Here is a 15,560-nt window from a genome sequence, read left to right as displayed (position 1 = left end):
GGAGAGGGGGAGGAAAGGCAGAAGGTTCTGCCTGGAGAGAGGGAGGAAAGGCAGAAGGTTCTGTGTCTTTTTGGGTATAGCCACAAATGGTCCTGTCCTGGTATAAAGCAGCCAATCCAGCTGTGGAAATGGCTTCCCGATGGGCTCTGCAGGGTGTGAGGCTCCATGTGTGGTCAGGAAGGGGGGGGGCAGAGGCTGGGCCTGCAGTGTGGACATGGCACATGGATATGTTGTCCTTGGGGACTCCAACATTTTAACACACAGGCATGCACACACACAGACTCACACAGACACACACACACGTGTACACATGCACACACGTATGTGTGTATCTGTGTGGGTTCCCAGGTATGGAGGTCAGAGGAAAACTTGGTGGAGTTATAGCTCTCTCCCCCACTGGAGTGGGGATCAAGTGCAGCTGTCAGACCTGGTGGCCATTGAGCCATCTTGCCAGTCCTCTTTGACTTGAGGAGAGCTAACTGAAATTAAAACGGTAAAACCAATACTTTGGGGAATTGTGAAAAACCTTAGTCATTCAAAGCAAAGGAACCTGTTCTCAGGCAGAGTGCATGGGGCAAGTGTTCCTAGCAAGAAAGGCTGGACGCAGGCACAGGCGGACACCACCCTTCCCTTTCTGTGGGTCTCATGGGCTGATAAGGGAGAAGCCAGAAAGCAAACGTTCCTGAAGGGGACCATCTCAGTCAGAGCCTCCCAGCCGTGGTGAGGTGGGAATGAGACTGTTCAACCATGGTGAATACACAGGGCTGACCTGCCAGGGCAGTGCACTGAGGGCCGCTGGGGGCGGCATGGAGGTGGATTGCAATTACTTCCTGGTCCATGGTGGGCGTGGTGGGCTGGGAACCCAGAATAGTGGAGGTGGCCATCTGGATGACAGAACTAGCCTAAACTCTACCAGCACGGATGTCTGATCTATTTTGTCCCCACCAGCATCAGAGGGCTCTGGTGTCATTAGCCTGCTACCTGCTGGCCATCTAGTGGAGCACCAGAGGTTCTAGGTGTCCCCTGTGCTTGGTCGGTTAGACACTCAACAGATGCAGTTTCCAGGGAGCATGAGCAGAGGCCTGTGCTGCTGAGCAGACTCAGTTCCCATCACAGAGGCAGCCCAGGCTCCTGATGACCACGTCTGCCCTCTGGTGGCCACTCACGGGAAGCACTAGAGTCTGGACAACGGCTCTCACTGAAGAGCTCCGCCCACCCTGCTTCCATTTGCTGTCTATTTAAATATTCAAATGCAGGTTTGCTGTAAGCTTCTGACCCACTGGCACGGCTCTGTACCACAGTCCATTTCTTTCTAATGTAATATAGGTGTGTTATGGGTCCAAGGGTTTCCTCTCTCTATGGTCCTTCTGGGCCCCCTTGTGGGAGGTTTGCCAAGATGCAGCCTCCATGCACACAGGCAGAGAGGTACTCTGCTTGGCTTGGTCTTATGAATACATTATTTTTGAAAAACAATATCTGTAGTTGGTGCTTGGATCAACAGAGTTCCTGGGCACTTGAGGTGAGTGGCATGCTTGTGAGCTGTGTCCTGGACTCCCACACCATTCCAGCTGTGCAGAGGTCACTGCTGCACTCCTGCCCCATGTTATATAACAGTATATATATATATGGACCCTGCCCCATGTTATATAGTAGTGTATATACGGTTATATATTACATGCTGCACCCTGCCCCATGTTATATAACAGTGTATATACCATTATATTTTATATGCTTCACCTTGTCCCATGTTATGCAACAGTATATATACTATTATATATTATATGCTGCACCCTTTGTTATGTAACAGTATATATACCATTATATATTATACGTAATAGTAATGGCCAGTGCATGGCTGTGTTCCATTTTATCCCAGTGTTAACCATGTAGTTGGCTACTGATTGCCACATGGAAAAGGGCCATGGACGGATGATTGACAAGGCCTAGGCTGGCTCCTGACATTAGAACTCTCCACAGGCTATGTGCAATGTCTCTCTTGTCAGAAGTAATTTCTAGTAGCATCTTGGCACTCAACTGGCAGGTTCATCAGTGATCAGCAGGAGGATGGGATGGGGTCTCCAAAAACCAAAGGGTTGGACCTCCATATTGTGGTAGGCAGTACATGGTGCAATAAGTTCTCTTACTTTAATTTTTTTTTTGTTATTTAGTTTTATTTGTGTGTTTGTCTCCCTGTTTGTATGTGGACCACCTGCATGCAGTGCCAGCTTAGGCCAGAAGAGGGCATCGGATTCCATGGGACTGGAGTTATAGGTAGCTGTGAGCCACCTGATGTGGGTGCTGAGAACCAAACCTGGGTCCTCTGCAAAAGCAACAAGTGTTTGTAACCACTGAGCCATCTCCCCAGCCTCTTCCCTTTATTTGGAAGGAAGATTCTTGTGTACTCCATACTGTGGGTCTCTTGAGGTCACTGCCAGCGCCACACACCATGGGCCTTTTCAAGGTCTGCCTCTCACTGTCTGCCATGTGACAGAGTCCAGCTCAGGTGCAGCTAGCAGAGTGTCACCAACACAATGGGAGGGATTGGTGTCTTGTGTGTGACCAGACAATCCAGGGTCCTTCTGGGTGGGCACAGCAGGAGACGTGACAGGGAGGCAACTGTGAAGTTTACTGTTTGGGCCCCTCTGAGCCCTGTAGGCTGGTGCCCCCCGGGCCCTCTTCTGCAGGGTGCGTCTGAGGGTGGCACAGTGCACCCAGGGGCAGCCCAGCACTTCTAGCTGCTCAACTTCCAGGCCAGTGTTTCTTCACTTCGGTGGCTTGTTAGAGCTCTGGAACTCAGAACAGTTCTGTCAAGGATAGGACTAGGACAGACTCCCTGGAAGTAGATGCAGGCACTTGCAGATTTGAAAACTCACGATCCTACCACGTGGGCCAGATGAGCCCAACACAGTGCCCCAGGGACCCAGGATCTGCAGACAGCTGGCCACAGTGCACATTATCAGACCTTAAGACACGATGTGGTTTTGTGAATTTCGGTGACTCCCCTGTGGGCTGAGGGAGGCTCTGGAGATCTGAACCTCTGACCCCAGGAGCCGGCCAGCCTCACTGCCCCTTGTCCCTGGCTCAGTCCCAGTCATGGAGGGAGAGGTTCTAAGTGTCGGTGTGCATTTGCTGTTGACCCCTGTTTGGTTAGATTCTCTGGGGTGGGGGAAGGGAGGGGACGATGACAGACAGCAGACAGACGGACATTTCCTCACTGTTTCCTTTAATACCGAAGAGCCTTTGTTTCTTGGTGCCCTCTCTTCCACACTGGCCCTTTTCTTATTCATACAGCCTTGGGGTCCCGTCTTGATGTGGACGGTTCATTTGATAGCACATTAAGGACAAGCCCTGGGGTTTGTCTCTGGTTCCCTTTCAGAAGCCATTTCAAAGTCACCAAGATTCACCACCGTTCTCCTGAGTTAAAGCTTGCTGTGTGTGCTGTTTCCTGGTTCCTATTTTCTCTGTCTGTATGTCTGTCCCATTTTGGTCTTTGAAGTTTCTTGTTTTTTTTTTTTTTTTTTTTTTTTTTTTTGTTTTTTCAGTTATTTACCAGCTCTAAGCTGAGTCTATCAGATTTATCTAACATTAAATAATCCCAATAGGAGGACATTTAAATTATTTTGCCTGGAAATGAGCAAAGGGATTTCAACACAGCCAGTCTCTTCATTTACATGGCAAGGTTCAGCACTACACAGTGTTCAAAAGGTGTTTTTATTATTTATTTTGCTGTGTGGTCTCAGATGTTGAAAGGTCTCAGATATGGATTCAAGAGGACCCTGAGAGGGACTGCTGGGGGGTTGGAGTTTATCAGGAGTTATTAATGGCATGGGCAGACAGATAGATAGACAGCAGTGTGCTGACACTCTGAGGACAGTTTAGCCCTAGCACCAGAGACAGCCATGGCTTTGAGGAGAGGAATTAGGACCCACATGACAGAGTGGGGCCTCCTCCCACCTGGTTCCAAGGGTGGGGACATTTGGTAGCACAAGCCTGCTGCGGGGCTCTCAGATTTCCAGGCAGAAGGTAGGGAAGGGGGCTGGAGGCAGGACGTGTGGCCACCAGTGCCCCCTTGGTGTTGTCTCAGTAGGAGCCTGTGCTGTCTGTGAGGGGAAGGGCTGCGGCCGGGGCAGCAGCTGGGCTCTGACATTACCTTCTTTCCTGTATGTGTGTGAGCCCGTGTGGCATGAGCGAAGAACACCCCTCCAGAGGTCACGTGACGCTCAGGCAGGCAGGCAGGCAGGCGTGAGAGCGGCTATCCCGTCTCACCTTTTCACTTTGCTTTGTGATTGTACCTCAGTCAACAGGAACATGCTTTCCTCCTTGTTACTGTCTGTTCACGCCCCCCATTTGTTCCTTTTTCAAAAAGAACTGACTGTTTTATGTGTAGGGCAGTTTTGCTGTATATATGCATATACACCATGTGCATGCAGTGCATGAACAGGACAGAAGAGGGCGCCAGACCTCCCTGGAGCTGCTCTTACAAACAGTTGTGAGCTGCCATGTGGGTGTTGTGAGCTGCCATGTGGGTGCTGGGAATCTAATTCCTGTTCTGGAAGAGCAGCCAGTGCTTTTATCCACTGAGTCACCTCTTTAGTCCCTTTTCTTGCCTTTTTTTTTTTTTTTTTGGTTTTTCGAGACAGGGTTTCTCTGTATAGCCCCAGCTGTCCTGGAACTCACTTTGTAGACCAGGCTGGCCTCGAACTCAGAAATCCGCCAGCCTCTGCCTCCGGAATGCTGGGATTAAAGGCCTGCGCCACCATGCCTGGCTTTTTCCTTGCCTTTAAAAAAAAATTGATATTTATCTAAAATTTAAAGATAAGTGGAAAACCAATAACTTGATATTGCAGAGATGGTGTTACATGCTGCCTACCCATGTTAACTTTTTGTAGGTGGGATGAAGGTTGCCAGAGTAACTTATCTGCTGTGTGTTTGTTTACAAGATGCTAAACTCAGGTTTATGGCTTTAAAGGCTCATTTTAAAGCATTAAAATGGTCTCAGTCCCTGGTGTCGTTCACCACAAACACCAGAGGATTGTGAAAGAGAAATTCTGTTGTAAGTTCCAGCAGCAAGCTTTAGGACCAGAAAGCCTAACCTGATATTAGAGTGTAGGATACCTTTGATTTTATGAAAATGAATCTTTTGAAGTTGTTGTTGACTTTCATGGAGAAGTTCTACAAACACTGGATACATTCCATCTGGCATTCCCCAGTGGTAGCACCTTGGAATGTTGGCCTAGTGACCACTAAGGAAAGGAGACTCTCTGCCTTGAGTGTCCCCAGATCCTTATGACCATGTCTGTCTGCCCATGTGTGCTCGTGTGCCATGGCCAAACCAGACTTGTCCCCATCTCTCCACTTTGTCCTTTTGAGAGTATTGCTCCTGCAGTGTAGTATTCCTGTGCTCTGTCTCCCCCTTTGTATTTTGAAGCAGTTTTTATGCACTCTATGCACAGTGTATTTAACCATTAGCCCTTTGACAGACATCTGGGTCCTTTCCAGTTTTAAGAATTACAAATAAAACTGCTAGAATCAGGCTTGTTTCTTTTGTATAAATAACTCTTTATAAACTCTTCCCTAGGGTAAATGCTCAGGACTATAATTGCCATGATGTGAGTTTTTTTTTTTTTTTTTTTTTCAGTTTATTTTATTTTACTTTTTGCAGTGCTGGGAGTGGCACCTGCCACCTTTTCATGCCAGGGACAGGTCCTACCACTGTGCTACATCCTCAGCCCTTGGCTATTGAGGTGATGTTTTACATGTAGCACAGGCTGGCCTTGAACTCATGAAAGTCCTGCTTCTGCCCCTACCTGTGTGTTGCAGTACACTCTTTATCTTAAAGGCCCTCAGCTGGTTTACTGCCTCACTTGGCTACCCCATTCACACCTCACTGTCACAGTGTGAATGATGTGGCCTCTCACCACCCAGGGCTTTCCGGGCTCCCTCTGGGTTTTAGTTGTGATAGGCATGGGGCAGGGCCTCATTCGGGGGTTAGTTTGCATTTCCCTGATTTCTATGGTGCTGAATTTGCTGACTGCCCGTCCATCCTCTTTGGAGCAGTGTCTCTATGCCTTTAACGTTAGCTCAGCCTTTCCTAGCCCTGGATGGAGAAGCACCACGTCATGACTGTTCCCTGGATGGTTCGTAGTTGAAGTCCATTTGAGCTAACTGTTTGTTCAGGGTGTTGGACTGCAGTTGAGGCTCACCTATGTTTCCAGGTGGCTGGTGGCTGTCTTGTCTCTCAGGCTGACTGCATGACACTGGGTCACCATGTGGGTTTGTCACATTGGTCAGGCATACTCTTGTGGATGACTTTCTGTCCCTTGAAGTCGTGGAGGACCAATCCCAGCCTCTGTTAACTCCCATGCTAGTCTGTGTCTAGCAGTCTCACATCAGAGAGACCATGGTGCATTTTGTCTTCTGTGTCTAAGACGTGGGAGTTGAAGTCCAGGACTGTGGCTGTGGATTTGCCTTTATTCTATTTATTCTATTTATTTATTTATTTATTTAGATACAGGGTTTCTCTGTGTAGCCCTGGCTATACTGAAACTCACTCTGTAGACCAGGCTGGCCTCAAACTCACAGAGATCCACCTGCCTTTGTCTCCCAAGTGCTGGAACTAAAGGTGTGTGCCACCATGCCTGGATTGTCTTTATTTTTGGTAAATTTTCTGGGGTTTTTGCTTTACATTGCTTACAGCTCTCTTAGTGGGGATTCACATTTAGGATTGGTGTGTGTGATAGGTAAATATACAGGTATATGTATATATGTGAGCAGTTATGTGTATACATATCTGTATATAATGTATGTATATATGTATATAATGTATGCATATGCATACAGACATGTGTATCCATGTTTGTGTATGTATATGGCATATTTATCTATGTCTATGCCTACATGTATGCATGTAAACAGCATGTGTGTATGTGTCTGTGTATGTGTATGCATTTGATGAATGAACTTCTTTACTATCATGTAGAAGCTTCCCTTGGTCTCGAGCAGGGTTTGTTTTGTTCTGAAGTCTCTGTTGTCAATCTTTGCTTTCCATTCACCCCTGCTGCTACATAGTTTTTCATCTTTCACAGCCAACCCACCAGTTTCACCAAACTTTTATGTGAGTTTCTTGTAGGCAGCTTATAGTTGGGTCAGCTCTGTTTTAATGCTACTCTTGCAGTCTCTGCCTTTTAATTGCTGTACTTATGCCATTTATACTTAATTATTAAAATATTTGATCCTATGTCTGATGATTGGCTTATGTTTTCTGTTTGCCTTAACTTTTTTGTTTCCTTTTTACTGCCTTCTTGGAATTTGCTGAACATGCAGCTCCGTTGTGACTCTGTTTACCCCGTGGTGCTGCTGACTTCTTCTCGTGTGTGGATTGTGTTTTTAGTAGTTGCTCTTAGGTTTTTATATCAGCATGTCATAGTTAGTGTCATTTTACTAATTCAAATGAGGTGTAGAAAATTCCTCCCTTTTTAAATTTTGTCTATTGTGTAATTATCTAAAATATGTTCTCTAAATATATAAGAGCCAAGTTGTAATTTTTTAGTTTTTGCCTTGGCCTCAAACATAATTTATGAAGTATGACAGAAGGAAAGCCTGTTTGCTTCTCTTCTGTTTTGTCCCCTTTCTCTGGCTTTCTTCCCTACACCGCAAACTGCCTTATTGCGGCCTTTGCTTTCTCTTTAGAATTATATACTCTCACCATTTTCAAGGGTAATTTGTTAGTGACCAACTTGCTGACTTTGTAGAAAACAAACTTCTGAGCTCTGGCAGAGTCAGAGGACTGAATGTGACTTCATGGCAATCAATGATGATGTAGGACATCCTGCTGGGTTGAGCACCACAGTCCAGTGATTCCCTTTAACAAGCACTTCAGTGACAGAGTACACTTCTTGGCACACCCTTGTAACAGACTATAATGTGAGAGCAGGAAAGAATGGATCATCAACACGTACAATAACACGGGAAATTCTCAACTATAAGAAAAAGACCCAGGATATGGCCATCTGTACATAGTCTTTAGAGACTATGAACCTCAGACTAGTGGCCAAGAGAAGACCATTGCCTGGGACTACCAAAGGACCATCAAAGAAACACTGGGAACTGAGGATTTCTCACATGTACACACATTCCAAACGTCACAGGAGCCAGCGAGAAGGCCCAGTGGATCAAGGAGCTTGCCACCAAACCTGATAAACCTGAGTTATATCCTGGAACATACAGTGGAGGGGCGAAACAGTTCCCGGAAGCTTCCGTCTTCCTCATGTGTTTATTGCTCATCAGATGTCATTCGGGGTGGCTGTCTAAAGGTGTCTTGTTAGCCAGTGTTCCCACAATACAGATGAACCACTTCAAGGTACCCTGAAGTGATGTAATGTTTGTTTGTTTTTCCTGTTGCAGGCGATCACACTCTTAACTGAACTAATCCGGGAAAACTTCAGGAGTGGCAAACTGAAGCAGTGCCTTCTGCCCACCCTTGGGCAGCTTCTCTACCTCGTAGCCACCCAGGTGAGACTGTCTGATGAACCCTGGGCTGTCTGAAGGGCTCTGACACTCCCTTCTGAGCCCTGGTAACCTCCACAGATCCCACCTCACTTCCCCTTCGCATAACTTAGGGCCTTAGGATACCATCCAGTCCTGAGCAGAGAGCGTCTATGATCCCTTTTTAAAAAGAGATTTATTTATTTATTCTATGTAAGTACACTGTAGCTGTCTTCAGACACACCAGAAGAGGGCGTCAGATCTTATTAAGGATGGTTGTGAGCCACTATGTGGTTGCTGAGATTTGGACTCAGTACCTTTGGAAGCGCAGTCAGTGCTCTTAGCTGCTGAGCCATCCCTCCAGCCCCCGAGCTTCTGCAATCCTTTTGTGGCTCTCATCTCACCTCCCTCCCAGTGCCTTTGTTCCTTTGGCTTAGCAGAGTATCAGCCACCTTTGAAAGTCCTCAGAGCTCTCGGTTCTCGGTGGTTTGAGTCCTTCAAGCCGGAGAAGATGTTAGTCTCCCACTGTAAGAACTCCACCTGGTTTAAATGAGACGCTACCTTGTGCAGGTACAAACCTTTTGATGACAGATGGTAAAGGGCAGCTGAAGTTAGCCATGAGTAATTGTTGTTCACCAGTGTGTTTTACAGACTATTAAAGAGTGGACATTGATAGATTATGGGCTAGTCATATCTCACCCTTGTGAACTTTACAGGTTTTCAAAAGGCAACATTCTTCCTCTGTATTTTTAAAGTTTTGACTCTTCAACTTCCCTCCATCTCTAGCCCACCTTGCCTTGCTGCACCCCTGTACTGTAGCACTCCCTCCTTGCACATTTGTGCACTGTACCCCCGCACCTGTGCACTGTACCCCCGCACCTGTGCACTGGACCCCACACATGTGTACTGCATCCCGCACCTGTGCATTGCACCCCACACCTGTGCAATGCACCCCCGTACCTGTGCACTGTATTCCATACCTGTGTACTGCACCCCCGCACCTGTTTACTGCACCCCTGCACCTGTGCACTGTACCCCCACACCTGTGCACTGTACCCCCGCACCTGTGCACTGTACCCCCACACCTGTGCACTGCACCCCCACCTGTGTACTGCATCCCACACCTGTGCACTGCACCCCACACCTGTGCAATGCACCCCCGTACCTGTGCACTGTGCTCCACACCTGTGTACTGCACCCCCACCTGTGTACTGCACCCTGTACCTGTGCACTGCACCCGCCCTGCACCTGTGCACTGCACCCCCTCCAGCCCCCCTGCACCTGTGGGGTGCATCCCCACACCTGTGCACACACTTTCCTCTGCTTGTGCCATTTTGTCCCATGACACCAGCTTTTCTCTCTCAATTGGACCTGGGCAGCCTTTCCTGGCTCCTGAGTGGTCTGTGGTAAGGCATCCTGTCTGTAGTTTCTGCACCTCTTCCCCTCCTGGACTTGTTTTATAGCACCCAACTCCATTTGATTCGTTTATGTTCTCTAGTATATGTTTCTTTCTCTGTTCTTTATTTAGCAGTGTCTCATCATGACCGCAAGACTGTTGTTTAGAAGTTTCAGTTCAAAGTACATGTTAGTTAAGTATCCTGTTGGGTGTTGGGGATATAAACTAGCACATGTGAGACCCCCGGGCTCAATCCACAGGACCAGAAATGAATAACTAGTAAGCAGCGAGCCCACAAGTAAATAAAGAAATGCAGGCCCTTGAGGGGAGCAGGGAAGGAATGAGGAGGCTAGAGAGGCATGGTGGTGAATGAAGCATCCCTTGGCCCAGACATGTCTCGATCCTAAGGGAGCGAGGACAAGTCCCTAAGGTGTAAGATGGACTTAGTCCATTCTGGTTTAAGTGAAGGGAATAGTTGGAGATCCCCCTTGGGATCCCCAGGTTCGTGAGGATAAGCCAGGGACAAACAGTGTGGATGCAGCCATGGGTCTCTGAGGAAAGGGAACATCACTGGGGCCTGGTGATGCTGGAGGTCTAAGGCACACAGCTGAAGAGAACACACTGGGTGGTGACAGAAGTCACTGGCGACCTGGGGCTGGGGAGTTGGAGAGGTGGCTCAGTGGGCCCAGGTGGGCAAGCTGGCTCTGTGAGCTCTGGTTACAGTGAGAGACTCATCCTCAGTGTAGAAGGTGCAGACATGAAAGATGGCGGTGTCACCCTCTAACTGAGACACACGCCTGAATGTGTGTGAACACAAACACACCGGTGACACACTCCACACACACACACAGCAGTAGCTGGTGGCTCAGCACTGCCTGGCTTACACATCTTTACTTGGAGTGGGAATGCAGAGTCAGGTAGAGTGGGCTGAGGAGACCCAGAAGCCAGTCGATGATGGTTGTATGAAGGAAGAGGTGGCAGGAGACGGCGCCCTCTCTAGCCCAGGCTGGGCCCTCTGGAGTGGGAGACAGTGAACCCATTGAGGTAGAGACGAGATTTAGTGGAGAGAAGACATATTGTGTCTAGGAGTGGTAGAGGCCAGGATGTTGTTTGTTACCTGTGGGCCCAGAGAAGGCAGGATGGGAATGAAGCCAAGTGGGAGGAGTGTGTGGGCCTGCCCTGTCAGGACTCTGGGCATCGGGAAGATTGATGCCTCCCAGCCTGTGTGGACTTGGTTCTTTCTTTCTCACAGATTCTCTGAGGAGGAGAGAGTTCACAAAGTGGCAGGAGGGTCACAGGTTAGAGAGAGAAATAGAGATAGTTGGTTAGAGAAGTAGAATAGCCAGAGACTGGAGATGACCTGTGGCTCTGTGTGACCCATGACCAGTGACCAGGACTGGAGAAAGCAAGTGACTGGCTGCCTGAAGTCTTAGGCTTCCCAGCAAGGGCAAAAAGGGCCAGAAAGGGAAGGTGTTTCAGGCTTTTGGTAGAGTGGAGAATTTTAGGCCAAGTGACCCAATTGCTGGCACAGGAGCTCTGGGGAAGGAGGGAGGGTTGGGGGCGATGGACTGGGGTCTCCAGGGCCTCTGTCTCCATGTTCCCAGCACATGTTTCCCTCCCTCTGCATTTCACTGCTTCTTGTCTGTTAAAGGGTTGTCCACCCTAGTGAGAGGCAGGCAGAGCCCGAGCTTCTGCCGTGGTAAGAGTTGAGCTTTCTGCATCTTCCCCCTCACTCAAGGTAACTGATGCTGCTCTGTGGGCTGAGGGCACAGCCAGCCTGCAGCGGGAGGGCCTGCTCATCACGCTATGCAAATACTGTGTGCACACATGGCAGTAAGAGGTGCTGGGTCAGGTCCGAACGGCAGGTGCAAGTTGTGATTTCAACGAGACCTGGAAAGCTTCAGATGTTGTCTGCTTGAAAGTTTTTCCTCAAATGACGACGACCTTTAGTGGCCTCTCACTGTCTTCCCTACCTTCTTCTTCTTTTTTTTTTTAGGAAGAAAAAAATCAGCACTCCAGGGAATGCTGGGCCGTCCCCCTGGCTGCATACACTGTGCTTATGAGGTGCCTCCGGGAAGGGGTAAGGAGCCTTTGTTGTCCTCTGTAGACCCAGTAACTGCAGTTGCCCTCCAGGCTAGGAGCGTAGCCTGAAGCAGTGCAGGCTGCTTGTCAACCCAGCATTGCTCCTGAATTTAAATAATCTGGGCAAGCTGCGTCCGCATTCATTTAAGCGCCTGGTTTAAAAGATGTTGGGAAATGTGAACAGTGTGGCCTGCCTGTCTTTTATATGATGCTATTAATTACCCTGCCTCTGTCCAAGATCTTGCTATGGCAGCCCAGCAGGCAGAGTATGTGCGGAACCCTCTGAGAGCCTGCCTGCCTCATGATGAGCTTGTAGCTGCTGTTCTGTGACCCATGCAGATGGCTGTCCCATGACCCCTTGTCATGGAGCGAGCATCCGTGTTACCACGCAAAGTGCTAATAACTGGCCTTGCAGGGTGGTGGTCTGTTTCCTTGGTGTTATCTGACATGGTTCCACCCAAGGAAAAGCCAGAGGCTAAAGACATTAGTTACTGCAAGAATGAAAAAGGCCGCAGTGGAGGCAACAAGCGGTCTTGGCCAGTGTCCCATGCCTGCGAAGGGACACCATGACCATGGCGACTCTTATGAAGGAAAACATTTAACTGGAGCTGGCCTACAGTGCAGAGGTTTAGTGCATTATTGTCATAGCAGGAAGCAGGGCAGCTCTCAGGCAGACATGGTACTGGAGGAGCTGAGAGTTCTACATCACAGTCTGTAGGCAGCAGGAAGAGAGTGACTGTGGGCCTGGCTTGAACATTTGAAACCACAAAGCCCACCCCCCAGTGACATAATTCCTCCGACAAGGCCACACCTCCTAATAGTGCCACTCCCTGGGACCAAGCGTTCAGATCTATGATCCTCTGGTGCCATGCAAACCACCACAGTGTATAAATAAAGTCTGAGCACTTCTTAGCCTGCAGGTCCTTTGTCATGATGGTGCGTGTGACATAGGTGTGACATGGGTGTGATGTGGGGTGTGACAGGGCATATGATATGGGATGTGACATGGGTTGTGATGAATCATCATTTATCAGTAGCGTGGTCCTCAACTGTAGCCAGGACCCAGGCTCGGCCTCCTCGCTAAGGCTTAGGCCAGGACACTTGGAGAACACTGGGAACACAGATGGAGAAGGTGACATTCCTGTCGACACACTGGCCTGGCCTTTTGGGGAGACAGGATGAAGCATGAGCGAATAAACCTGTCAAGGATGTAAGGGCCAGAGGGCAGGTGTGAGAGCTGAGGCCCAGGGTCCTCTGCTGACAGTGAGCAGGAGGCCTTGGGCTTCCTCTCCTTCTCTCCTGAGTTGAGGTTATTGGCTCCCAGGAGATTTTTCTCCAGACTTTCTCACTACTTTATTGCTGAGGTGGGAACAATGGGCTCAAGGCTAGGGTGGCAAGGATTTAAGTGCTTACAAAGCAAACAAGATGCAGACTTTTTTTAGTGATCTATTGATACCGTGGACAGAAAGTGGGTGGAGGGAGTGAGGGTAGGGGAGAGAATGAAGTGGGGGGTGAATCTTAATGTGGCCACTGGTCTCTTGGAGAGAAGCCATTAGGATAGAGGCTTCTGGAACTGTTAAGATCAGGCTTTGTTTGGTGGGCACTGCAGGGCCTGTGTCGGGATCTGTCTGTCTGTCCATCTGTCCATGAGAGTGGGTGCTCTGCTTCTTATTTTTGCCATTGGTCTCTGTGTGTAACCTTTGTAGCTGACACAACATGGAGAATCACATTTGATCACTAAATTATTACCATTTTTAAATATAGTTTTATGTATTAGTAACATGCTTACTTTTATACCATGTGTTATATATATTGTGTGTGCATGTATGTATACATGTGTACAAACGTGTATTTGAGTCATATGTGTANACATGCGTATTTGAGTTATATGTGTGTGCATGTGTGCCCATATGTGTGTGTATATGTACTTGTTGAATTATGTTTTCATTAAGGGGGAAGGTTCAAGTTTTGTTACAATTTATGGAGATTCTCTGAGTTGGAGAAGCTTGAGTGTGCTCTTGGCAGTGTGCTCGCCACCATCACTGAACTGCAGAACGTGGTGTAGGGTGTGAGTATTCTCCCTAAGAAGAGATTGCTGTGCTTACGGTCACATCCAGTGGTCCTGGGGCTGACAGAACTGCCTGGTGCATCCAGGACCTGCTTCAAGGTGGAATCACTTCTAAAGCCTTTTACTCTCACCTGCCAGTGGCTCTCAGCAGGACAGGTGTTTCTGGTGCCATTTGTTTTCTTAGGAAAAGCAGACGACTTTGTGAATCTGTGGGTAGTTGAACCCACATGCCCTTCGTGGGTGGGGAGCTTCCAACCTGAGAATTCTCTCCCCCTCTGGGATTACACCTTACCTATTCCTTTTTTTCTTTCTGTTTTGTTTTGTTTTTATCTCTCATTGTTTTATTTTTTATTTTTTAACATATATAAGAAATAAATATAAAAACCAAATAAATGAACAAAACAATACAAGAATCATATGATCATCTCAATAGAAGCAAAAAGAATTTTTTTGAAAGCTTAAACATGCCTTCTTAATAAAAGCCCTAGAACAAGTAGGACTGTAGAAAACATATTCCAATATAATAAAGGTTATGTATGACAAACACATGGCCAATATCACCCTAAATGAATAAAACTATTAATAAGCCCCATTAACATCAGGAATGGGAGAGGACTGCCCACTATCCCTACTGCTCATCCGTGATGTGACTGAAGCATTAGCTGGAGCAGTAAGGCAAGAGAAGGGATACAAATGGGAAAATATTAGGTCAAATTATTTTCTTTTTTATTTATTTATTTATTTATTTATTTATTTATTTATTTATTTATTTATTATATGTAAGTACACTGTAGCTGTCTTCAGACACTCTAGAAGAGAGAGTCAGATCTTGTTACAGATGGTTATGAGCCACCATGTGGTTGCTGGGATTTGAACTCCGGACCTTCGGAAGAGCAATCGGGTGCTCTTACCCACTGAGCCATCTCACCAGTCCCAAATTATTTTCAATTGAAGATTATATTATCTTATATCCAACGTTCCCAAAATTTGACTAGAAAATATATAGAAATTATCAATAATTTCTGCAAAGTGTTATGATATATAATTGACTTACAAATTTTACCAGTCTTAATACATGTAACAAGCATGCTGAGAGAGAGATCACAGCATTTAAATGTGTGAACTTTAAATGTGTGAAGAAAGAGATTAAGAAACATACTAGAATTTGAAGACCTCTCAAGTGTACAGCTTGGTAGAATTAACACTGAAAAAAGGCCTTCCTACCAAAACAATTTACTGATTCAATGAAATCACAATCAACATCCTCATCTCATTCTTCACATAAATAGAAAGAAAATCCTCTATTTGATATGGAACAACAAAAGACCCAGAATAGCCTATTACTCCTAGATAAGTGTTTGTTTCTATGTATTCTGCTCGTTTTAAGGGCTAAGTGCATCTAAGACCCCAACTTTTATACATCTATTTCTATTGAGTTGATTTTGTTCGATATTAGAATGGCTACTTCAGCTTGTTTCTTGGGACCATTTGCTTGGAAAATTGTTTTCCAACCTTTTACTCTGAGGTAGT

At 47.1% G+C, this 15,560-nt stretch overlaps 1 protein-coding gene across 1 annotated transcript in view; it reads left to right on the top strand.

Moving 5' to 3' along the window:
* Ulk4 (unc-51 like kinase 4) overlaps positions 1 to 15,560 on the top strand; it is a 283,012-nt gene that overhangs the window by 38,125 nt on the left and 229,327 nt on the right. Inside the window, exons 17-19 of the mRNA XM_021207848.2 lie at positions 8,404 to 8,511; positions 11,877 to 11,960; positions 12,651 to 12,665. Of these exons, the coding sequence (XP_021063507.1) occupies positions 8,404 to 8,511; positions 11,877 to 11,960; positions 12,651 to 12,665 (207 nt within the window). The remainder of the gene's footprint in view (positions 1 to 8,403; positions 8,512 to 11,876; positions 11,961 to 12,650; positions 12,666 to 15,560) is intronic.

The sequence above is a fragment of the Mus pahari genome, chromosome 10 (assembly GCF_900095145.1).
Source record: "Mus pahari chromosome 10, PAHARI_EIJ_v1.1, whole genome shotgun sequence".
Lineage (NCBI taxonomy): Eukaryota > Metazoa > Chordata > Mammalia > Rodentia > Muridae > Mus > Mus pahari.
The sequence above is the reverse complement of the archived record's forward strand: the minus strand, read 5'-3'. Positions and strand labels throughout refer to the sequence as shown.